General features: G+C 47.6%; 2 protein-coding genes across 7 annotated transcripts in view; both read right to left on the bottom strand.

The window, feature by feature from the left end:
- Positions 1–37: 37 nt before the first annotated feature.
- Positions 38–12,158, bottom strand: SNORC (secondary ossification center associated regulator of chondrocyte maturation). Of its 6 annotated transcripts, none has more exons than XM_055816815.1 (5): positions 12,045–12,158; positions 10,312–11,372; positions 9,573–9,717; positions 788–973; positions 38–176 (listed from the first exon to the last, which is right to left on the bottom strand). In XM_055816815.1, exons 3-5 carry the CDS (start codon positions 9,643–9,645, stop codon positions 67–69), a joined length of 369 nt encoding a protein of 122 aa, XP_055672790.1. In that variant the 5' UTR covers positions 9,646–9,717; positions 10,312–11,372; positions 12,045–12,158; the 3' UTR covers positions 38–66. The 6 variants fall into 6 exon arrangements, with proteins under 6 accessions (XP_055672790.1, XP_055672791.1, XP_055672792.1 ...); XM_055816816.1 differs by having other exon boundaries at positions 11,177–11,372; XM_055816817.1 differs by having other exon boundaries at positions 11,246–11,372.
- Positions 12,159–12,219: 61 nt separating this feature from the next.
- The window catches only part of GIGYF2 (GRB10 interacting GYF protein 2), a 79,086-nt gene continuing 66,640 nt past the window's right edge, over positions 12,220–24,665 (bottom strand). Inside the window, exons 20-28 of the mRNA XM_055816819.1 lie at positions 21,879–22,037; positions 20,477–20,713; positions 19,759–19,881; positions 18,939–19,142; positions 18,605–18,810; positions 18,157–18,311; positions 16,686–16,855; positions 16,151–16,298; positions 12,220–13,998 (exon numbers count right to left, since the gene is read on the bottom strand). Of these exons, the coding sequence (XP_055672794.1) occupies positions 13,931–13,998; positions 16,151–16,298; positions 16,686–16,855; positions 18,157–18,311; positions 18,605–18,810; positions 18,939–19,142; positions 19,759–19,881; positions 20,477–20,713; positions 21,879–22,037 (1,470 nt within the window). The 3' untranslated portion in view covers positions 12,220–13,930. The remainder of the gene's footprint in view (positions 13,999–16,150; positions 16,299–16,685; positions 16,856–18,156; positions 18,312–18,604; positions 18,811–18,938; positions 19,143–19,758; positions 19,882–20,476; positions 20,714–21,878; positions 22,038–24,665) is intronic.

Here is a 24,665-nt window from a genome sequence, read left to right as displayed (position 1 = left end):
AGGGAGCGGGAGCAGCTGAGGGCAGGAGACGGGCTGGTTGTGTTACACAAAAATCTTTTATTGAGTTCAGGAGGCCGAGAACTTTCTCAGCGTGATGACGACCAAGGCCACAAGCACAGATGTACCCAGGAGGGAGGCAATGACAATGGCACCGATAGCTCCGGGCCCCAGCGAGCCTGCAGGGACAGAGAATGAGGTGGCATGAGTTCAGCAGAGCCAGTGGGTTCCAGACAGGAGGGGCCACAGGGGTCACCCCCACACCCAGCTCAGCCCCAGCCACTGGGCCACACTCCCGCCCCAGAGCCCCCTGCACTGGCCACGGTGGCCCTGTTGCCATATCCCCACGCAGTCGAGGCGTGGTCCTGTGTCCCAGCGGCATCAAGCCTGGGGGAGGGGGCTGAAGCCTCCTTAGCCAGCTCCCAGTGACAAGGACAGCTGCCACACAGCAGGTCTTTGGCACTCAGCGTTCCTGTTGACACCCTCACTGAGGGAGCTGCTGCGAAACCGCATCACAACAGGCATTTGCTGCAGCTCAGGAGCCAGGAGAGGCCCGTGCTGCCCGCTCGAAGGGCTCCAGGCAGGCACACCTCCCCTGGGGAGCCCTGCTCGTGCGCGGGGTACCTCCCCTGAGCAGGTGACACGGGTGCTCTTCCCCCCCTGCCAGCAGCAGGCCACCTCTGGTGGCTCCAACACCTCCTGGTGTTGGAGGCGACAGGCCCACACAGAGCGAGGACTGCCCGAGCGCTGCGGCGGTGACCTGTGGGCAGCCCATGGCACAGCCACATACCGTCTCCCGCGTCCAGCCGGTGCAGGTGGGTGGTGTCCTCGGGCTCCAGCTCGGAGGTGTATGGGGGGAAGGCGGTGGTGTCTGAGAGCCGGGCTGTGGTGGTGGCGGCGTCGAAGGGGCCAGCTCCGGAGGGCAGCTCGGGCGGCTCGTTCCAGAGGGTGGGGACAGGGCCCTGCGGGTACTCTGCTGGGAGACAAGCACCCACAGTCACTCACCGGCACGAGCGGCCCCAGCCAGGCTGCTGGTGACAGTTGCAGCTCAGCAGGTCCCTGGGCTCCAGCTGCCTGCCGGGTGCCCCGGGCGGATGGAAGGTGACCCGAGGGCTCAGAAGCCCAGCGGGGCAAGAGTCCTCCTCTGGGAGGGCACCACCACCACAGGATGCCAACACCTGGAGCAGCCAAAGACAATGCGCTTGCCCCGGGGCAAAAGCAGCCTGCCGCAGGCTTCTGGGAGCTCCCCACCACCCTGTGACCTCCGCTCCTGCATGAGCGGGCCCTGCACGAACCCCCACTGCCAGTTTGCTCCTGGATGCCCATGGGACCGGGCTGGGAAGGGGCAGTCACATCCCTGCAACAGGCAGAGGCCACCCAGCCACCTGCACCGGCCAGATTCACAGCACCTCAGGGCCTTTCTGTCCTGCATCACGCACCCCCGCAGCGCAGGGTGCATCACCCACCCACCCCCGCAGCGCAGGGTGCATCACCCACCCACCCCCGCAGCGCAGGGTGCATCACCCACCCACCCCCGCAGCGCAGGGTGCATCACCCACCCACCCCCGCAGCGCAGGGTGCATCACCCACCCACCCCCGCAGCGCAGGGTGCATCACCCACCCACCCCCGCAGCGCAGGGTGCATCACCCACCCACCCCCGCAGCGCAGGGTGCCAGCGGCGCTGGCAGTGTGCAGGACGTGGCTCCCCCAGGCAGGAGCCCCAGAGCCTTGGCTTCCCCCTGCCCCAAGATGAAAGCCGGCCAGGCTCTGTTTGATGTTACCGTTCACCTCCTGTTATTTCTTCCCCCTGTGGGGTCGGGGACCAAACCAGAGAGCCTGCCCTGTCTGCGTGTGGCTGAGCCAAGCGCTCCCTCTCAATGCCCGGCTTGTTCAGGTGGGCCCCGGCAGGAGCAGGAGACATTCCACAGCTCCCTGCTGAAACCACTGGGAATGTTGCACTGGGATGGGGAAAAAATGGGAGGTGGGGGGTGGCTAGGAAAATGAACACCATCCAGCACCAGGGCCCAGCTGAAGCGACACGATGGTTATCAGGGCTGGGAAAGTGGGTGTCAGAGGAGCCAGAGCAAGCAGCCTGAGCCTCCTGGGGCAAGGCACAGGGGTATTCCCAGGCACCCTGGCTCTGGCACAGCATCTCTTGGCACACTGGGGCACTCTAAGACTTGGCCCAGGCTCCACCTGGCCCACCAAGAGCAGTGGCAGCAGCACATCTTGGCAGCAGCCGCCCCAGCATTCAGTAGCTGGAGCCCTCCTTGCCTCCCGCAGGCAGCCAGCACCTCGTAGGAGGAGAGCAAGCTGAAGAATCAACGCTAATGGGCTCCGCCACACTTTGTTTTCCCCGTAGGAGCCCTGCATCAAAAGGAACAGGAGGACCAACACCAAAACACTCACTTTTGCTGCCTGTACAAACCCACCGATAGGGCTCACATCAACGAGCAGTTCCCACCATCCCCGGAGCTATTCGAGGCTGCCTGTGGACTTGGGAACACAACAGCCTTCTGGACTAGTTTTGAAAAGTTCTTTCTACAGCCATAAAAGCTACAGGGTTTTCAGCAAGACAGCTGCCGGGGTTAACCCTGGCCCAGCGAGCAATGACAGAGACCCCGCAGAGCGAGGCCCATGCCAGTTACACCCGCACACCCTGGCCGGCTGGCCCAGCCCGGGGAGCAGCTGGGAGCTGCGGTGAGCACCAACCATCCTCACACGCCTGCTGCATCCGAGGTCACCGCATCGCAGGCAGCATCTCAGCTCCCCAGCAGAGCACACAAGAGCTTTGTGTTCCACAGGAGCTCCCCAGAAACACGTGAGCCCTTCACTGGCACACCCCAGCCTGTTCCACAACACCAACCAGCAAAGCTGGAAACTTGCACCCCATCCAGAGGCTCTTCCAGAAAGTACCATTTCCAGCAGACCGCTCATCCATAAATCCTGTGGTTTAGCTACCAGAGGCCAGAGCAGGAGGGAAATACAGAATTTAGGGGGTGAATGTAGTTGAAACAACAGGGAAAGGAACCAAGCGGAGCTGGGGCTCTAGTTAGCAGCGGTGGCATTAGGAAGCTGTTGGTTTAGGCGCAGACGGAACGTACGTAACACTTTTGAAGCCCCAGTTCCAGGCTGCTTTCGCAAGTGGAGAAACTCCACACAGAAGAGCTACACTCCAGCTACGACCTTCCTAACTGTGTCAACACCAGCCGGGCCAGCACCAACACTGCAGCCGTTCCCATCTGGCAAGAGAACCCCACGCTGGAGGACGCCGTTGTTGCATTTCCCAAGAATGTTTTTCTCTCCAAGCCAAAGGAGCTGGGTGGACCCCTCGCATCTGACCGGGGGAAAGGCGTTAGCTGAGATGATCTGTAACAGATACGGGCACCGTCCAGGGAGGCTGCGGGACCTGGACAGGGTCTTCCCAACTCCCTGTTCTCCAGAGGGCTGAGGCGGAAGCGCTACCCCTTCCAACCATTCTGTAAAGGGTTTTTTTCTAACCAGACCCACAGGTCCCAGAAAGTCTCTCTTGTTCCCGGTGCATCTAATTCCTGAAAAATTTACTGCCGCTCTCTAAGCTCTGTGCCCTGCTTATTTTTGATAGCCAAGTAAAGAGGAAACAGACTAATTTGTTTATGATCTCAGTGAGTTTTAAGACCTGGATAGAGTCCTGGATGGCTTCTAGATCGGTATTTGGTTAATTCCCCTCATCTGATTAAAACACGCTTTCAGTTCACCCTCAGAGAAAGGGCAGAGTGTGCTAAACATGCGCTTTCTGTCCCGAGTTCCTGCGGTTTTACCTCAGCGGCGCTTCAACCAAGGGAAACACAACTCCTTTCAGCTGGCTCTAGCACCTCGCTCACAGGAGCTGCCAGCCCAGCAGCAGCCACGCACACGCATAAAGTGAAATACCCGCATCTGAGCGTCACCAAGAGCCGGGGCTTGCTGCTGCGCCTCCTCTGCGGTTCCTGCACCTTGGTGCTGCTGGAGCAGATGCCCTGCAGCAGGCAGATGGGGCAGGGGGACACAAACCCAAACGCAAGCCCCAGCCCCAGTGAGAGCTGCCGGCAGGCAGGGCACTCCGCAGCACACTGCTGCAGCCCGGCGACGTGCCTGTTTGTAACAGGCGCTGCTCTTTCCAAGACTCACCTTTGATTTTCCCTCCTAAACTAACAGCTCGTGTCCTCACACGCCTCCATTCCTCCCTGTCTGAGAAGCTCAACCACCCACCCAACTATCCCCTCATATCCAGCCGGTGTCTTTAACAACCAGGAGCCACACCTGCCCCCCCTGCAGCACCCTGACAGAGCAGCTTTAAATGCCACACTCCCACTTCAGTCCTCCAGTAAAAGCAAGACAGGTGAGGGCCAACAGCAGAGCCTGTGCCAAATGCCAAAACCCAGCATACCCCCACACCCCATTAATAAGTGGGGTTTTTTTTACCCCATTTCCAATTAATTATTTGGAAATATTTATTGGAAATAAATATATATAAAAAATAAAACACCAATTAATATCTCACATGTCTGACTGCCTCTCCCAGTCCCTGTTGGATACAGCCCCACCAGCCAGGCTCCAGGCGCAGGTGTGGCACCCGATCGCGGAGGTGGCTCTGTGCTGCTGCTCTTTGGTGTGACACCTGCAAGTCCCTCTCCCTCCTGGGCCCAGTTTCTCTAAGCAGCAGACCGGGACTCTTAAGGATCATCTGCAAGAGAAGCAGCAGCAGCAGCAGGGTGGCCAGGCTGCCCACACGGTTACTGTCACCCTGACTGCAATGAGGGGAACGCAGTCTGTGTGCAGGGGCCTCCACAGCCCTGGGGCAGGGCACGGCACTTTTGACTTGCAGAAAAAACCCAAACAGCTGCAGCCTCAAGTGAGGGGGTGCAACCAAGGGTTGGAAACCAACTATCAAAGGTGAAGTAGCACATGGTTTTCCTGTTCACCCAAGAACTTTGTAGAAATAACTACCAAGAAACACGCTCAAAACATCATCCATCACAAGACCACATCTTTTAAGATGTTTAACATCTGGGTGAGAGCCATGCATTAGCTGTGCTGGCATCAGCCTCAGGACCAGTAGCCCTATCACCAGGAAAACCCACCCGGTGCACTCAGGTGGTTTGTTTGCCCCTGAGCAACCCACGAGGGGCAGCAGGCGGACACGTGGTGGGGCTACCCAGCTGCTGGCACACACGGGTGATCCCACCACTGCCAAGGCTTCGTGCCTTGGTGCCAGGTGCTCTGAAGGGAGAGAAACCTTGACCCCATGGCACCAACCAGCTCTCCCCAGAGTAAATCCCGTCTCAGCACCAGAGCACAGACTGAGAGCAACTGTTGCTCCACAGACTAACAGTGAAATCCACTTGGTAAAAAATACAGTTTGAGAGCGCTTAAGACCTGGAATAATCTTAGTTACTGGGCAGAAACTGAACCTGAAAAAAATGGACTAGAAGTATTCCAGTGTTGTGCAGCGTCAGGTGAAGGATGGCACCTCCTCCTTCCCATGTGCTGACACCTCAAATTGCCTTATTTTAGGGAAATATCTATGCCCCGCTGTGTCTTCTCCCTCTCTCCAGTAAGGGTTAGTTACAACCAAGGCCAAGAAAAGGAAAGAGAACACTGGAGCTCCTACACTATAAAGCAGGGGTCCTCAAACTACAGCCCGCGGGCCAGATACGGCCCCCAGTATTTACAGAACCGCCCGACCCCCACCCCCCGCCAGGGGCTGGGGCAGAGGGGGGGAAACCAAGCAGCCGCAGATGACTGCCTGCCACTTCACCTGCGCGCCGGCCCCCTGGTTAAAAAGTTTGAGGACCCCTGCTATAAAGTAATACACAGTGAGTTTTCTGAACGATGCAGGGACCCAGCAGGAGTTCAGCGGCATGGGCCGTAGCGAGACCTAGAAGGGATGACGCCAAAGGCAACTTGATGAAACCACTATTTCCACACTTGGTGAGAAGGTGGGGTGAGCTGCTAGTACAGTGACATGGTAACCAGTGCCCCAGATACGCGGTGGCTGAAGGGTCTCCACAAGCAATTGCTCCTGAGGATGCCAACCCAATCTGAAGGATCTTTCGAGATACCCCCCGAACAACCAGAACCTCTCCACAGACAGGCTGCAAGACCTCAAGGCAGGCAGATGTGGCCACTTAACATCTTCATCCCCGGAGTCTGCTCACCAGTGGCCATACTCTTCCTCGTACAAGCTGGTTTCAGCACCTCATCTTCCTCACTCTCCACCTCACACCCAGTAACCTTAGCTGGAAGTGTCAGTGATTTACACAGAGTGTTGGTGCAGGGCAAGGCTGAGTAGTGATCTACGAAGACTTGCTGTAAGTCTTGATAGACCTGTTGGAACAACCACATCTTTTTAAGAAATTTGCCTGACAAAACCTATTTACTACTTCTCATGTTCTAGTACTTGAACTTTAGAAACTTCCTAATCATCTTTTATCCTCCGGTTGTTGAGAATGAAGACACAAGTTGCTACAGAAAGACTGTCCTTGGGCAAGGTCTTCTCCTGTATGATTTCCTTTAGCACAGCATCTCCTGCTCTGCTGCTTTTTCCCCCTCTATGCACTCTGACGTGCTTTGCAGTGCATTTCCACATGAGCTCAAAACAAGGAAATTCATGACCCTGCAACACAGTTTAGATACCAAATATATACATGATTCAGAAGCAAAAGCCTTGCAAAGGCTTCTTACTGACTTGCACTTCACTTGGAGCATTGAATCATCATATGAATTGAAACTGGCTTTGCTAATAAAAATAAAAAAAATCAATTCTTCACAATCCTCCCGTGCTCCTGGCCTACACACCACTTGGGTTTGGAGAAAGCAGAAGTGGATAAGATTTGGGTGCACAGGAAAATTCTCGACCTGGCTGTTCCCTGTTGCACCTAGATGATCTAGACAAGGAGGGTTAAAGGCTCAGTGGGTTGTTTCTCCATCTTTGACAAATAGGATATTGTGAAGAGCTCATTAACTCAGAGAAGTCCACGCTTTCTCCAGTCACAAAGCCCTGACCATGCTGCCCAGGAAACCAGAGTGGCTGGGCAGGAAGCCAGATGAAGGTGCACAACCCACCAGCACCCCAAAAGTGCTCTGACTGCTGCACCCAGATGGGAACCTCAGCTGCCAGCAAGATCCTTCATGTCTCGCTGAACTCCTGAGCACTTACCAGAGGCTTTTGGTCCTAGGTAGCTCTGAGTCCCCACTGTGATAAAATTAAATCCAACGAGGAAGGGAAGACTCCTTCTGAATCTGGAGTCTGCGTGGCCAACATCAGCTGCAGCCCTCTCCAGGGCAGGCTCCGCTTCTGCCCACCGTGAAGGGCTTTGCTACGGGAAGTACGAGGTGCTGAGACAGGAGAGCAGGGGCTGGGTGAACTCCGAGGCCGGCAACGGGCTGTCCAGCCCCAGGTGGCTGCAGCAGGCACAGGGCCAGGGCAGGGATGAAAAGAGGCCTTCACGGGGAACACAAAGGGCAGCCTGTGATGGGCGAGCGCTGGGAGCTCGAGTGCGGAGCAGCATGGAGCGCTGCGGTTCTGATGAATGTTAAACAAACTTGTTTACAGAAAGGCAGGGCTGCATGTGTATGCCTGGAGACCAGAGGGCTGTCTGTGCGCCCTTCCCTTCTTTGTCTGCACAGGGCAGGAAGTTTCCTTTTCTAACGGGGTGAAAAAGCAGAAAAAATTCCACAGTGCACTAACAGCCCCAGTGCTGGGGTAGGTAACTCCACCACTCCTAATGCAGCAGAAACTCATTCTGCTGGGATGGCTTACCCAACAGGCTGGCTGGTTCCCTCGGGTCCTGCACTGACGTAGCCGAGAACAACAAACTTCTCAGAGGCCTCTAAAACGCCACAGGGAAAGCACGGAGTCTGTCCTATACCCCAGGATCCAAACGTTCACATTCATCAGTACAAAGCTCTACAAGAGCTACTGGCCTCACTGCCCGAGCGCAAGGCACCCAGTAAAGGAACCAACTGGGAGTATTTCACAGGAGCAAAGTGACACAGAGAGGCAGTGACAGGTACAAACCATAGCTGCAACACCAAGCCGAGAGCAAGTACAGGTGAAGTTGGCAAGGCAGGGGGCAGAGCAAATGTGCACCAGCTGCTGGAAACTTCAGGTAGTGCAGATGAAAATCCTAGCTCAGAGCGGAGCAAGTAAAAATTTTCAGTGGCAATTAATCACTTTCTGCAGAGTGAAATACTGTTAAGAACAGACCTTACCTGGTTGTGGGAAAGAGCACTGCCACCACTTCTGGGAGCATGAGCAAGCTACAGACTGAAACTGCACAGTGTTCCACTATATTAAAACCAAAGGTCAGGGTTTGAGAAGGAAAACATCCACTTTTCAGTGCTCGTTTCTTAGTTACTTTAAAGGTTTCCTGGCAAGAAAAAGTGTCCTGCAAGGGAGGATCCGTGGGGGGAAATACCAGCTACAGTTTTGCACCCACAGACGTTTGAGCTAGGCACAGTAATAAATTCCCCTACCCGTACGAAAGCTCCTTTGAAAAGAAGTAATTTCAACTGCTAGACAGTTGGCCAGGATCTCCCTGCTAGGCAAGATGCTCAGAACAAACTGGGAGTGAACTGTGATCCAGCCTTTCTCCAGGTCTTGGAAGGCAGGACAGGAATTCAGGAAAACAAGCGCTGTGTTCTGGCCCATTATCCGGCCCGTGCCACCCCTCAGCCTCTCCACTCACAGAGGCTCTGAGGGACCAGCTCCCCACCGCAGCCCCCACCCACATGCTGAGCCCGTCTCTGGGGTCGGTTGGAAGCCTGTTTTCCCTCATTTGTAGCACCCACCCCAGACCAGGCAGCCTTCAAGCCCACCGTGCCCGCGGCTCCCCTCGCCCAGCGCTGCCATTATAATAAAGGGATTTCTAACCAGCTCCTTAAAACGTGGTGCCCCACAGAGCGGACGTCTCGCTGACCCTGAGCCCCATCACCTCCCTGAACTCGAGCCTGAGCCACCACGCACCGTCCCAGTGCCGCCGGCTCCCAGCACAGCTCAGGCACACGCAGCTTTTGACCGAGCTGAACGTTTCCAGAGCGCTTCCCTGTTCCTTACAGCAGCTGCTGTGAAGCGCTCTGCCGTAGCAGAAAGCATAGAAGGAACCAGAAACTGGCACACACGCTTTAGCCAGAGAAAAATGTTTCTTTTCAGAACTGTAACTTCTTCCTGCCATCAAAAGCTGACAGCCAGATGGCCCTGCCAGCTGCTGAGCGCTCCATCCACCGCTGACTGATCTGCCTACTGATCTACTGCCACTAACGCTCATGTAGGTGCTACTGCTCTTCTGCTTAGGAAAAATTATGAAGGATTTCCTCAGTTTTCTCCATTTTCCCCAACAGAAACTTGGTCTCAGGGTGGAGAATGTATTCTTACTCGCCACCAGCCACCGATCCCAAAGCTAGTTTCCATTAATCAATTATAATTCAATAAATACATAGGGATATTTTTTAAGGAAGGGAGAGGAGATACTGCAAGGAGAGGAAAGAGAGAGGCAGGTTAGTAAAAGATCTCCCAGGCTTTTGGGCTATGAAGGCAAACAGAGCTCCTTACCTGCCAGCACAGCAGGAACCAAGGTGCCGCACAGCATTAGCAGGACCAGGTGAAGGACTCTGTGGCAGGTCATGGCTTCCCTCAGGAAAAGCGTCAGCAGGAATTCTTAAAGCTCTTCAAAGTACGATACAACTTGGAAATTTCACTGGTGTAATAAAAATTTTGTCCGGTTGGGTCAAAAAAAAAAAACCCAAAAAACACACCACCAAAAGAATTTCCTTCACAACAGCAAGTGGACAGAGCGAGTGCAAAGCCCAGCACTCTCTCCCTCGCAGAGCACACCTCCTCCCAGGCAGCTCCACCCTCTCAAATTTGTGCCTAAAACCCCACAGGCAGCCCAGCCCAGCCGTTAGGCATCCGTCACCCTGCCAGGCCAGCGCACACACCAGCAGTTGTTGGCGAGCCCTTCCCAGAGGACGCGGGGATGCTCCTGGAATGCCTTCCTCCGTCCAGCCAAGAACACAGGAGCCATTGGGGCAGCTAACCCCCAAACCAGGCAGCCCGTGCCAGGGCCCCGCTCCTCGGTGGGCAGGGTGGTGGGGCTTTTGCCAGGGTGGGCACCGCAAAGAACAAGGGCCTCAAACTTTGTGAGGCCAAAACGCTCTGAAACAGCGCCAGAGCGGCCCCACGGCACCCCTGCTTTCTGGGTGCAGTACTCAGAGCCAGATCGGGAGCAGTGTGCGGTCTCCGCTGGCAGAACCGCCCGTTAAGATCTTGTGAGTCTTCCAAGGCGAGTCACCTTTGTCAGGCAAGGCCAGCATCCTCCTCGGATCCAACCTGCACACCCCCTGCCTCCTCCTGCAACCTCTGCCACTCTGTCCCTTCCCTCCAAGTGGGCTCGTGAAAAGTTCCCAGCAGAGAAAACCGAGGCTTGTTTCAGGTCACATTTGCACCAACAAGAGACTTGGGAAAGGATGAAGCGTTTAAAGGTGGGAACACTCCAGCTTACTGTCAGAGGACAGAAGAACTTAATTAGGATTATTTTTTTTTTTTAAGTTAACGTGAGGTGAAATACTTCACCGTTTGCATTCAGAAAAAGGTGTAATCAAGTATATAAACACCCCCAACGTCAGTTCCTTACACTCTGAAAATACGACACGAGTAGTTTTGTCCTGAATTTCAGATTTTTCTGCTAAAAGTTCTCTTTGGTTTTTGGCTTCCTCTGACAGGCAGATACAACTCAGGTGCCCTTTTAAATCATTCTGCTTGCTGCTTTGCAAAAGAATTTGCCTGGCTGCCAGGGGAAGCAGGAAAAATGAAGGAAAAACGAAGAGGGCTGAGCACCATCCCTGCAATGAAATGGCAAGTGAGGAAGCACCCTGCTGGAATGCGCTCAGAAGAAACCTCAGACATCTCTAACACCAAACTTGACATCATCCGTCAAACTTGGATCAAAGCCCCATCAGCCTTCCCGGTTCACATTCTGTCTGAGAAGAACCCGGAAGTGCATAAATATGTAAAAAATATATAAAAAAGCTGTAGCTCCTATTTTTCCCCCATCACTATTGATCCAAATGACCTTCACTATAGAAACGGGCCCTGTCTGTCACAGAAGGCGACACGGCAGTCACCTGAGCACGCAACTGAACACACCAGTATCTTACCTTTGTACTAAACACAGAAGCCAGAATATTAAAATATTAAGAACAACATCTTCCCCACTGGTCCGTTACCTACAGACTCTCAGAAGCCAAGCAAGGTCCTCAGGATTCGACAAATTATTGCACATTTTCCCTGCTTGCATTTCTGCATTTTCATTCAGCGATCGATGAATTGTTCCTTTCCTGCTCCCCAGCTGAGCTGGAAACTAACAGGGTTTTGCTTATTTGTTACACAGTATGGAGTAGTCCAAAATTAGCTTGTAGAAATTAGATCATATCATTAAAAAACAGAAAGTACTTATGAACCAGACATTATGCACTAAAAAAAAAAGTTATTAAAACAAACTCAAATTATCAGCCTAAACATGTACTGTTCTCTCCAAGACACCAGCTAAACACGATGCAAAGCTATTGTGTAAGTTAGCTCTTAAGAGTATACTGACTTCATATGCTTTGCAGTCATATGAATGGCAGAAAGACATTTACCATTGAGTTTTACTGGGATTTTCCACACAAAAACAACCAGCAAGTAGGAAAAAAAAAAAAAGGAAAATAAGATTTTGTCTAAAAAGGGAAGCCTACAAGTTGTCCATGTGGACTTTACACTGAGGGGAGAAATAAAACCTTTCATTTAGGGAAGGGAACTGGACTGGGTGGGGTGGTTACCAACTGGCAAAAAAGGGCTCCATGGCCAAGTGTTTGTATTAACAGAAAACCAGCCGCAGCTTGATCTCTCCTGCATAAACAACACAAGCATGAATGCACGTGTTTTGGGGGGCTGGAAATTAAAGCTTTCTTGTCAGAATTTTCCAATCTCAACTTACTGGTGTTTATTTTTGAACTCTAAAATTATCAAGTAGAAAAAACCCACCGGTATTCCTCACCAGGGAAGAAATAAAGCAGCAGTTGTTGTTCCACATCCTGTGTATTTGCTTGTTGTTGCTTGATGAAAACTGATGCAAGTCGAGTTTTGGGTCAGTTTTAGCACCAGGAATTATCTCAAAACTCAGCTTTGACAAAAAGCAAGCAGAAAGTTTTCTCTCAGATATAATACAACCAGGTTTTATTTAAGTTCTCTCTTTCCCCCCCCCACACTGGCAAAAGTTCAGAGGGAGTTTAAAGTTTTGTAAACATTTTAACTACCCCTCTTCCCCCTTTTATGAATTTACAAAGCAAAGGAGACAGGGAGACCAGATTTGCAACAGTTCCAAGTCTCTCCATGCTATTGGATCCAAAAACTATATACAAGTCTGCAGCAGTCTCTGTATAGTTACTGTACATGTTTGGGGGCAGGGGGAAGAGAGAGGAGGAGGAGGAGGAGGGGAAGGTGACCCCAAAAAATGAATAAACCAAACGAAATAAAATCCAAAGCCAAACTGCTCTTGAGCGACTCGAACTGTTTTCTTTAGGCAGTGATGACAGAAGAACAGACCCCTTTATACAACTCCACCAAAACGGTAGCACATCTCCCTTCGCAGGTTGTAACCCTCTGGGAATGGGAGATGGGACCGGGGGGGGGGGAAACTAAGTGCATTTGGCAGTTTTCATTTTCTTTTTTTTTTGTGGTGTGTGCGCGTGGGTGGATGGAGGAGAGAAGATGGTGTTAATCTTTCGGTGAGAGCAGAAGGTTACGATTCCATAAATACTTAAGGACTATGGATCCCAGTGAAGGTGCGTGAAGCAGTTGAAGGTGTAGGAGATAAGCAGGGCCGTCATTGCACATAGCTTCGCCCTCAACAGTCTCTCTTCATGACAAAAGGGCATCTCTGCGTGTTAACCTAAGCACTGCTCAAAATGACAACTACCTAAGACTGCTGGGGTACATATATCTGAAAGCCAGTGTTTGCCCTCACCAGAGACTGAAGATCCACACGGTAAAGATCCTACTGTCTCTTAAACGAGACAAATTTGCAGGAAAAGAGCTCAAAATAAACTGGTCCTAACCCTCCGAAGGTAGCATTTAAGGGATAAATTCAACCCGACAGAAGAGACGCCACCCCCCACCTTCTTCCCAGAGCAAAAGTCCCCACGTGTCCAGGAAGGCTGGAGTATGCTGACAGGGAACTCCTCCAGCTTCAGCATCACCACCTAATGAAGACAGACTCGAGCTTTCCCTCCAAAAATAATGTGCTGAGAAGGGCTGGCAGGGGGTGTGCAACTTCAAACCAACCCAAGCTAAACTGCGCCCACCACCGCCCCTCTCCTGCTGTTGCCAGTTCTAAAGTTAGCTTATGAATGCAACTCCTGGCTTGGGAGAGCACCTCTTGCCCTGATGGAGCACGGAAGTCAGTATCTGTGTGGCATTTTGGTTTTGACCAACATCTGTTAACCACAAACTCTCTCTCTCTCTCTCTCTCTCCATGACTGCACATGTTGGATGTGGTACAAGTAACCAGGAGAGGGAAGCAATGGTTTGCAGAATCCCAATTGATATTTTTTTTTTTCCAGGTATGTCAGCAGAAGAAATCACAGCACAGTGAAAGCTTGCTGCCCAAATCAGCCTTGCTGTGAACGAATCCTATCTCCCACCCTCCCAGGACTCTGAACAAAGTCCACTTGACTCTAGGCTGACAGTAGGAACAATGCCTGTGCAGTCCTGGGCAGAAAGCATTTGCTGGGGCTGGAGGAAGCAGCCTGAGATGATTGATTCTGTGATTCACTGCGAGGTGAAGAAGAACGCATGGTGGAGAGTACTGTGTCCAAAATGGAGAATCCATGGTTAACAGATGCAGGAAAAGCCAGTTGATTTGCACATGCTCAGTAGTCTTCCAAAGTCTCTATTTCTCCCATATTGAGCCGCTCCGATGAGGCATTCACTGAAAACCCTGTAAATCAAAAAGGACTTACGTTAAGAATCTGGACACGGTATAGTGTATTCGATGCAATACATCTGTTACATACATGTGCAGTAGCATGTGTAAAACAGGATGAATAACATGTGTCAAATAAAAACCTCAAGGGGAAATTCAGTAAGGCTAGAGATAGAATTACCCAAACTGTTTGGGTTTTTCCTTAATAAATCAAAGATAATCAATTGTGTGTTTAGATAAGTATCACTTGATCTTGAAAAACCGATCAGCAGACGACTGGTTTCAATTTTCATTTAAAAGATAGCATCTGCCGAGCTAGCACGAGGCACATCTAGGCCCAGTGGCAATGTGGCTCAACAGCATCTTGGAAGGGAGCATGTTTGAGTCAACTGGTACTTGGAAGTCCCTGTCAACCCCATACTTACATGGTCCAAAAGATCATGTATATTTTGTGAACTTGAAATCCAGGTGTGGAATCACGCTCAACACTTCAGGGAGTGTGAGCAATTCTACCCCTTAAAGTGTAAATACATGTACTTATGAAATCTAATGGCAATTCCATGTACTTCCATGATTTTTTTTTACATTCTATCTCAGAAGTACAACATGAAAATGTACAGAGTTACACAGGGTTATGCAGATGGCTCAAGATGCACCTCAACTTCTACCCAGCCTTTTAACCGTAGAGTGCTGAGGACATGATGCACATGAGAAAAGTGCAAGAAAAAGCAAATCTTTTCTATAAGAAAAAAAAAATCCAATGTATCAACCTGCAACTTTCCTAATCAAATCCAATTTTTTTTACGCTTGTACCAACTCCATATGGAGTATGAGAAAAAGGAAAGCTGTCCTGCATAAGGCTACTAAATACAAACCTGAAGGCTTGCTCGGTGCTAGAAAACAAATGGCTTTTCACAGTCATTATCTTCAGCAGATAAAAAGTGCTGTGTTTGGTAGGTGTAAGAAAATTGTTCTGGCTCCCTCTCGTGGCAGTATGTTACCTAAGAGGTTTTGGAATGACTGGAATAGAGTGTACTGATTTTTAAGAAGCTGCATGTACTTCCCTTAGTTGCAAGTTCTTAATTGTATTTAGTGACCACTTCACATTACATAAGCAGGTTTTAAAACTATTCAGCTGAAGGCCCAGGTCAGGTTCACTGGACTGACAGCTGGGATGACAGAAGTCAGGACCCCACTGAAAAGTTCAGTATATATCAACACAAAAATCATTGATTTAATTTGAAGAGTATTGATTTTAGAATAAAAAGGAAGATAAAAAACAAATTAAGGACTCTGTAGGGCCTTGAAGCAGTGGCTTCCAGGTGGTTAATACCAGGCTGCTTTACACAAATATGAGCCAGCAGCACCAGAACAACAAATACTGGCCCAGTGCAGTGCCCTAGTTTTCTTTTTATCCCACACAGCACAAATGTGGACACATTTATTCTACAAGAATACTATAGCAATGCATTACATCCCACAATGCTCAGTACTCATGTACTTAACACAATGCCCTCATATCTTAAAGGCCACTTTAAAGAAACCTTTCTGTCGGTGCTAAAGGGGCTGGTTAATTTTTATGTGAGGATGGTAATTAAGACAGAGAATAAGCAAATATAAATAAGTAAAAAAAGGACTACTAACAATGTCATCTCAATGCCTCCAAATGAAAACTATTGACTTCATTTTGACATTTTTTTTTCCCCCACAAGATCTTTGCTATCTTCTCTGAATGAGAGTGGTTAGCTCATGTGAAAAGGTAGGAAGGAATAAAGGCAAGCCTCAAGAAGCTGCTCCTCATGAAGAAACAGAAAATACGCTTTTCTTAAAAGCATGAATTAACATTAATTCCATAAAATAGGCACAGGTCAACTCAAAAAAGTAAATGCAGTTTGAATAACATCCCTGAACTACTTAAAGGTTTCCAGGTAATAAACAAGGTATTGAAGAGGCCTTTTCGCAAGGCACAGTTTGATAGAAGTTTTCCATGAAACCAATACAGAATTTTTAGAATCATTAAATAATAATACTGAAGCAAATTCTAAAGACACTTCAACAACTACCTCTTCCGCTCAATGGAAATACTGAATTTGAAGGTTGACAAGAATTCTATACTCCACAAGACTTTTCCCAAATTAAACATTCATCTCCAAAAATTAAAACTGACCTAACAAGCTGGGATCTGCACGAACCATTTTCTGTTTCTTCTTTTTCTTCCCACTCTGCCCAACCTCAAAATTGGGTTGCTGGTTGTTGCTCTGATTGGTCTGAAAGACCGAATGTAGCGAACTGTGGTTCATCCCCCACACTGAATCCTAGAAAACAAAGTACAAGATTAAAGTGCCATTAAGTTTGGTTTATTTATATTGAAAACATTCAGAGAGCCTGAAGCACTTTCTACATCATGTGTGGCAGCACTAACCACTGATGATGCAGCCACCCAGCACCGCTGCATCCTACCTCACCTTTCTAAAGCACATTCTGAATCAGCATGCCAAGACACTATTTGATGGACAGTCGGCCTCAACTGTTCGTTATACAGGAAACTTGATTTTGCAGTAAATATTTGAAACCTACTTTATTCTCTGCATTTCACATGACCTGTAAAATCCTGCTCATCCTCCTGCCAGTCCAGCAGAAATGCAGCCTCTTCCGACAAATATAGTCTCTACACTCTAAGGCCCATAGTGAGCAGGATTTACCTGTTGCTGCTGCTGTTGCCGTTGCTGACTGGCTTTCTGTTTGGCACGGCGCTCAAGAAACTGCTTGGCAAACTCCTTGGCCTCAGGAGTATCTCCGAGATAGGCTCTGATGTAATCATGGACCTCATAGGGAGACTCTACTTCCTTCAGGAAAGAAACAAACGTGGGAACTGCAAGAAGAAAGCAGACCGTGAGGGAAGGCATGTTGATATGTGAATGCATGCATTCAATAAACACAAACTTTGCATTTTGTTTCAAATATTTGCTGATCTAGTTGCCATGGCAAACAGCGTGCCCATCCAAGTTCCCTATAGTAAAGCCCTGCCATGCAATGCTTCATCTGTTCTGCAGTCACAGCTAGGGTAAGAAAGCCAGCTAATGTGATGAGAAGGAAAAATAAACTGACAATCCTAAAGGGTACACCAGCCCACCAACTTTAGCCACTGCCAGCTTTAATGCTCAAATTTAATGCCAGGCCAAAGTGGAAAATAGTCTTTTTTACAGCTGCCATCAGTACAATCTCCTTCTGGCTGAAGCACAATAGTGCTCCATCCACAGTGGCTGACCTAGCAGGCAAGCACCTGAAATGCAACGGTTAGCTCACCTGCAAGCCTCCTTTACCATCTTTTTTTCCTTAGACCAACTTTGCTGCACTGAGTTTTATTTTACATGGAGAAGGGCAAAGCAAACCACAAGCCAGGAAGACACCGCGACAACAGGCTGCCACCTGCGGCACAAAGCAGCCTTGGAAACATGGAAGCTCACTGTGGCACTGCAGGGCCACAGCCTGTCCTCAGACACAAGATGCAGCTGGTTAGTACATCACAGATGAGGCCAACAAGTCACTTGTATCTTTCCTCTGAGAGGAGGGAAGCTGTGGCACTGCAGTTGTGTGAGGTGTGATCCTGGCTCTTGGGGCAGCACCTGTTCCCCACTCAGGTTCAGGGGCCCCCACAGAAGCACAGCCGTGCAGCGTGCAGAAGCTGGAGCACACAGATTTGCACAGGCCCACACTGGAGGCAGTAAGATGCCTGTAGTGCTTTGGTACAAGAAGGTATCTCAAGACTGGGCATTCCTCTAGGTGCCCTCCAGCAGAATTAGTACAAACCCCAACCTTTTTCACACCAAAAACCGCTTTGCACAGAGGCGTAAGATAATTTGGCTTGCTCTTCGAAGTGAACTGGATCCTCATCTGTCTGCCTGATAAATGCTTCCATGACCACCACAAATCCTCAGCAGAGCACTGGGTGACAGACTTTAACACTGTTTCCAATCCCCACAGATTTTCTACAGTTAGCCCAACAGAAACCATGGAGAGGACGATGCAGCGGGTTCTTTGGACCACTATTTAATGATGCCATTTTGCTGAACACACATTGATGTCATTACTCTCCCTCAGAACTATCCTGCCAGGAAGTAAACTGGATATTCTATTTTCAGTGGATCATTTACATTCCTCCCCACCACTTACCATCTAAGTTGTTGGCTGTGTTGAGTGCATGAAGCATCTGTTCACACCACTGAGTGAATCCATCCTGGGCTTTATTAACCCCCTGGAACAATTTCAACAGCTTCTCCTCTTCTTCCACTTTCTTGTTTTGTCTGCTTGTAATACCTACAGATTTACTGAGGTAAAGAGAAAACAAAAAATTACCAGACTAATCAACAGTACAGTATACAGTACAGTGTTAAAAGACTTGCTAGTTTACAAGATGCAAACACTGCTTAAGAACTAACTAATTTTCTAGGTAGATGACGAAAATAAATTGTGAATGGTCACCTATTAGCTATTTTTGTTGTCAAAACAGATCCTGAGTGACACAGAAAAAAAGGAAAACACATGAAGATGTTACAACTTCTAAGCGATCATCTCAGGAGTGGTAGCCTTTCTTTGCAAAAGCTCCTTCCCCAAGTCCTACCTGAGGCTGGCATTGCTTTTATTTTTATTGGTCGAGTTACGAGGTCCCACTTCCTTCACTGCATCATCCCAGAAACCCATGTTTGAGTTTTTGGTATCAGCATTACTCCAGATGCTACTGACTAGGTCAGATGCCCACTGGTTGCTGGGATTAGTGTTTAGGGAGCCCCACACTGAATTCCCAATGCTGGTGTGCAGGTTAGAGTGCTGCGGAAACAAAACAAAGAGATCCTGGTTATTAGCACCAGTCCTGGCAGAAGAGGAACGAACAGACATGGAGAACTTGTCAGGTATTGTTTCCCTCCACATAGTGATTAAATAAACACCATACATACCGTGGTATTTCTGACTCTGTTCGGCTGCTGGTGCTGCTGTTGCTGCTGTTTCTGCATCTGCCTTGCCTCTTCCTGCTGTATCTCCAGCAGTGACTTGGCGGTGCCTGTTGGTTTGGTGACATTACCCCAGCCTGACAATTTCTGCTGCTGTTGCTGCTGCTGCTGCTGAAGGGCCTTCATTAGTTCACGCTGCTGACGCCTTTGCTGTTGCATGCAAGACAAAAGGTGCTGGTCCATACTTTCGGAAGATCACTGCTATTCAAAAATCTAGCTGGGAAACTGGTTTTAAACTGGTTTTGCTCTTCTAGAGGGGTCTGGCTGACCTATTATTTTTTGAGCCATTACAGTTCCTCCAAAAAAGGAAGATACTAAGTAACCAGTAGATACAAACTTGTTTATTAGCCTAGCACAGATTAAGTTTGTCAAGTCATGACTGCAGCCAGCAAAGCATTTAAAGTCTTGGAGGAATACCTTCTCTCCTACCATCATTTGTTTGTTGCCCCATCCCCCCGTCCCCACCTGCCAACTGCCCTGGCCTTATGCCTATCTTCAAACATACCAGAGTTATGTTGTTCTGTGAACATATCATACCCCTAGGGTTAAAAGGGTACATTTTCCCCTCCTTTCAGATACTTGTATTAAGCAGCTACAAAAGTTTTCAAACTTACTGAACCTATGCCTGAAAGACAAGAGTTTTACTTGTGTTACACTATTTCAGAAAACACTGCTCATCCTCACCATTCCTTCTAATAACTTAACAGTTAAGCAGTCACAGTTCAGTCAATCCCAACAATTTACACTCTGTTACTGTTATATTCACCTCTTCTCGAAGCTGCCGTTCTCGTTCTTCTTCTAATTTCTGGATTTCTGCCAATGACAGTGTGGTCTGGGACTGACAAGCTCCTGAATTTGATTGCTGACCCCATGTTGAAGATGAAGGGAGCTGGGCAAAAACCCCACATCATTAGGAATTACAAAATGTGTTAAGAGAATACCGAAGTATAATCATGAAAAATCAGTTTAAGCCCAGGGGAAAAGAAAGGCCACCTTTAAAGTTTAACAGAACACCGGGAAGAATAAAATGGTAATAATGAAGTATAAAAAAGGTATTAAGTATAAACTTTCAAAGTCGCTTTAAATTGCCCTCTAACATATCATAGTCTCAAAGACAGTGTATCAAGAGTAACCTAACACATCCCTGACTGGAAAAGAGCAATCAATTTTGCTTTCAAAGACTTCAGGAACTCCAAGCTTTAGAAACTTTGCACTGGCCCTTGCTCATTGCAGCAGAAAAAGCATCTGTATTAATCTGTGAATCCCTTTCCAGTAGGCTTCTATCGACCGAACCGTTTTCTTTTATATCTTACATCCTCCCCTTGTTTCTCCCATCACCTTCACCATCAAGTATTTACCCTCTTCCCTCTCCAGATAGTTCATCCGTCCCTGCTCTGTTCAAGCTAGTCTAGACAACCCTGAATCCAGCTGTGGTTTTACTTAATAGACTGAAGGAGGAAGTCAAACTGTAGGGAACACATTACCTTCATTTGTGCAAGTTGCTGCTGTTGCTGCTGCTGCTGCAGCCGTCGTAAAGCCTCCTGCTGCTGCTGCCTCTGTCTCATTATTTCTTTCTGGCGCTGGAGTTCCAGCTCCTTGCGCTTTCGCTCTTCTTCTTCAAGCCGCTGTCTGGCTGCCTCTTCTTCCATGCGTAGCCGACTTTCCTCAAGTCGCCGTTGAGCTTCCTCCTCTTCACGTGCCCACTTGGCAGCCTCCTCTTCCTTCCCAGGACAAAGAGAAGTAAAGTCTAAGTTGACTTAAAAAAAATCAACATTACTCCTACTTTGTGATAGTACATTCTGACAGAACAGAACCTTTGTATCTAATCAGTGCTGTTTAGGTTGTTCATTTACTTTTACATTTCTCAGGCAAGAAAGCCCAATAACATAGTTTATAACCCCTAAAGATACAAGCTCCCCATTGCACCACCAAGGAACTTCACAGAGAATGCCATCTCCCTAGCTCAGGCTAGCTAATTTCATACCACTTCCCTTCCAGGAATTCTGCACCTTTCAGTCTGAGCTTCCATCTCCTTAAACTACTTATAATCAAGTACCACTACACTTTCAGTGAAATAAAACTAATAAAAAGAGAAGATGCTTTGACATGAAAGAAGAAAGCAGGTGACAGACTGTTTACTATTGTTACTTAGCAATACAGTTGCAAAGGAAAAGATGCTTCTGCTAACAAAGGAGATGATGACTGTATGGTGAGACAGAAATGGTGATAAATGTCTTGTGAGGGACAGCTGTGAAAAAGGATTTTAAAATAATAACTGGCAATCCTGAAATGGACCTCGAAGTTAATGTGAAGCCAATCACGTTTTAAGATCAATTTGATTTATGGACCGTGACATTATCAATTAAGGGGCTGGAAGCTCAAGTTCCCCAATACTGACTTCTGATACTGACCCTGAGGAAACAAAACTGGTAATAGTAAGACAAGTAAACTGTGGCAGTGAGGATACTCTTGGCATAGTACAGACCGACTGGCAAAACTGATAGTCTCAGATGATGTAGAAGATAACAGTTCTACAGTAAAGGGCTCAGAGAGTGACAATTCAAAACAAACTATTATTCTGGTACTGTGCTCTACCCTTCTTTTGAAGAAAGGAGCAGAAATACCATGCTGCAAAGCCATTCTTAAGGCTCGAGCATGAAAGAAAACACTCCTTCAACACAAACCTTTTCCAAAGGCCAGACTGGATTCTGATTATTTCATCTGAAATCAGGATGCATGTAAACAACCTATTTTTCATTCACTTGACACTGTCTACAAGCTTTGCTTTCTTCCACCAAAACTGATTGTCTCCAGGCATAGATTCAAGTTTCAAAGCTTGTTCATTGTGGCAGCCTCTCTAATGAAATGTAATAGGTCCCTTTTCACCTGTTTACGAATTAACTCCTCTCGCTGCCGCCTTTCCTCCTCTTCTCTTCTTCTCTCTTCCAATCTTCTAAGTGCTTCCTCCTGTTGTTGCCGCTCCTCTTCCTCCCGCTGCCGCCTTAGTGCAATTTCCTGCTCTCGTTGTCGCCTCAGGGCTTCCTCCTGGAGTTGGGAACAAAATGTCAATCTATAAATGCCATTTTATTGACGCACTGCATCAGAACACAGACTACAACATGATCTGGCCAGATAAATGGCCTCAAGAAAAGCTCCATAGCTCCAAGCTATGCACTACCAAATCAACTGTATTGAACACTACAGACCCACATATTACATTTTTGGATGGAATGTGCATCTCATACTCAATTACTTCAATGAAAAGAACACACACATGAAATCGTTGCCTATCTTTTGATGTTAAAAAGAATGGTGTTGAGAATGAAAGCAAAAGGTGAGACTCTTTCCAATAAGTACTAACTGTACTTGAACAGATATATGTATTTTATTGTGTGGGTATCATTAATCCTCTTTTTTTTTTTTTTCTTTTTTGAATGTCAGCTATAAGCTGGAAGTTTCCCTACTTATAGGAGTTTCTAAACACTGACTACTCAAGTGTACTACAAAACTCAAACCACATCTCCAGACAGCAGAAATAAGCTGAAGGAGCCCAGTGCACTTAAGGACATAAACCTTTGGAAGCCTCGGAGATGTGGAATGGCTTTGACGGGGCTATTCCTAAGCTATTTAAATATCATGGGCAACAAAAGGTCTCTTTGAAGGCTTTGATTTTGGGCTATCCCTACACTATTTAAATAGCTTCCAATAAATTATGTTTTGCTTTCCAAGTATTTATTTACTTAACTCAAAAATAAAATACCAGCACCCTTTCCTACTGCTCTGAAAACCAACACAAACAGAAATTTTTCCATTCTGTTACATGGTTTTTTGGAGGAGTGGGGCACAACTGGCCTTTGGCTGGCTTCATGTGTATTGTTAAATGGGAGCACATCTGTGCAATTTTTCCCCCAGTTCTGACTTTCTGTTGCATAAAATAGCCTTGTCTTTTGCTGCCTTTTCTGATCTCTGAAGTCCAGCAACTGTGTAACTGTCAAGGCCACCCTGCTGTTCAACCCTTCTATTCTCTCCACTTTCTGACTTGTCCTACCAGCTCAACCTGAAGATCCTACTTTTTGGACACAAACTTTAAGCTTTCATAAATATTTTCCTTTTGAACAGTCAGTACTGTGCCATCGTACTCTTAATTTTTATAAGCAATACATTATTCACAAGATGAAGGAAGACTAATTGTGCAGCATGAATATAAATTTTGAACTCTGGTAAATCAAGAAGTTAATCCTGAAATCTAAGAATCTTTTACTAAATTTGATACCAAACCTTCATCTACACACAGCATAGATAAACTGCAATACAGTTCACTGAACAACTGAACCAAGTTTCTCTGACAACGGCTTCAGACATCTACAGTATAACTGTCAGTAGACAGAACATCTTTTAGAAGCAATCCTATGGCATTGAAGAGCAGCTGGCTGCAAGCCAAGAAGTAATTCATATGCCTGTATATCGCTTAAGTGGTTTAGGACTAATGTAAGTGCAATAAGTGGAAGTTTTATTTCCACTAGCTGGAAATTCAACAGTAGCCTGTGAGTCATTTTCTCATTAATCAGGTACTTGATTTGCATATTCACAAAAGCTTCAGGCACCACATGCAACACCTAGACCATTTTTGTAACTTAGGCTTGTAACTGTATTAATTGGACACACGCAGTCAAGTCACAGTAATGAAGTGTCCCCAATACAAGTGCTGAAAAATTTCTGCTTGTTGTTTCTTTTACTGAAAAGTCTATGAGGAGGCTGGAGGTGTGCCAGTTTGGTTTGACTAGAGACCACACACCAGGATCTCTGCTCAGGATGCCTAGCTGCCAGCCAGGCTGTGGGGGGATGTTTGGCACTAGTCACTGGCATAACACGTAGTACGTGAGAAAAAAACAGTCACAAAGTCCTCCCAAACGACAGCAGTTCATTGACATCTCTGCCCTACTTTCCCTTCGGGAAATGAGGCTAGAATTGTCATTAATAAAGCTCTAGGGATCTCCTTCTTGCTCAGGCATGCCAGAAGAGACACTGATGAATGACAGCAATTTAAAAAAACAGACTTCTCTCCCCTAGAGAACTAAAGATGAACAGTGTTGTACCAACATGAGGAAAAAAAAATCTGCAAGATTATGAAAAGCTGGGAACCACGTGGCTGATGCAATTCTTTTTTCCTACTCTTCACAGCTATAGAAAAAGTTGTCTTAATATTTGCTTCTGTATCTTCTTATTATTCAATGTTTTTGTTTGAGCATGTGACCAAAAACATTCAAAGCTCTCCAGCTTTCTGCCACTGACTTGTATGGAAAAAAGACTCATTCCTTTGGCTCTTACTGCTCCCATATTCATGGCTTCCTGCTCCACGAGAATCCCAATATTCTTTAGCATCTTTTCCAGTAATTGTTTTCAAGGACACATATCTTTCTGTACAGACAACTTACTTGAGATCTTTCAAAATATCTTATTGCAATATTGTCATATTGCAGAAAATCCTTAAGTAGCAATCCCCATTACAATAGACTCTGGATTCTTGAACAAAATATTATAGAATTTTTTGCAGTTAGTAACATCTCCAATTCTGCTTGTCTATATTACTAGAGTTTACAAATCTTTTTGTTTTGTGGGTATCATCTTTGAACCAGGCACTTTAAAACAAGCACTAAAGATATATTCAGAGAA

The sequence above is a fragment of the Falco peregrinus genome, chromosome 12, assembly GCF_023634155.1.
Source record: "Falco peregrinus isolate bFalPer1 chromosome 12, bFalPer1.pri, whole genome shotgun sequence".
NCBI lineage: Eukaryota > Metazoa > Chordata > Aves > Falconiformes > Falconidae > Falco > Falco peregrinus.
The sequence above is the reverse complement of the archived record's forward strand: the minus strand, read 5'-3'. Positions and strand labels throughout refer to the sequence as shown.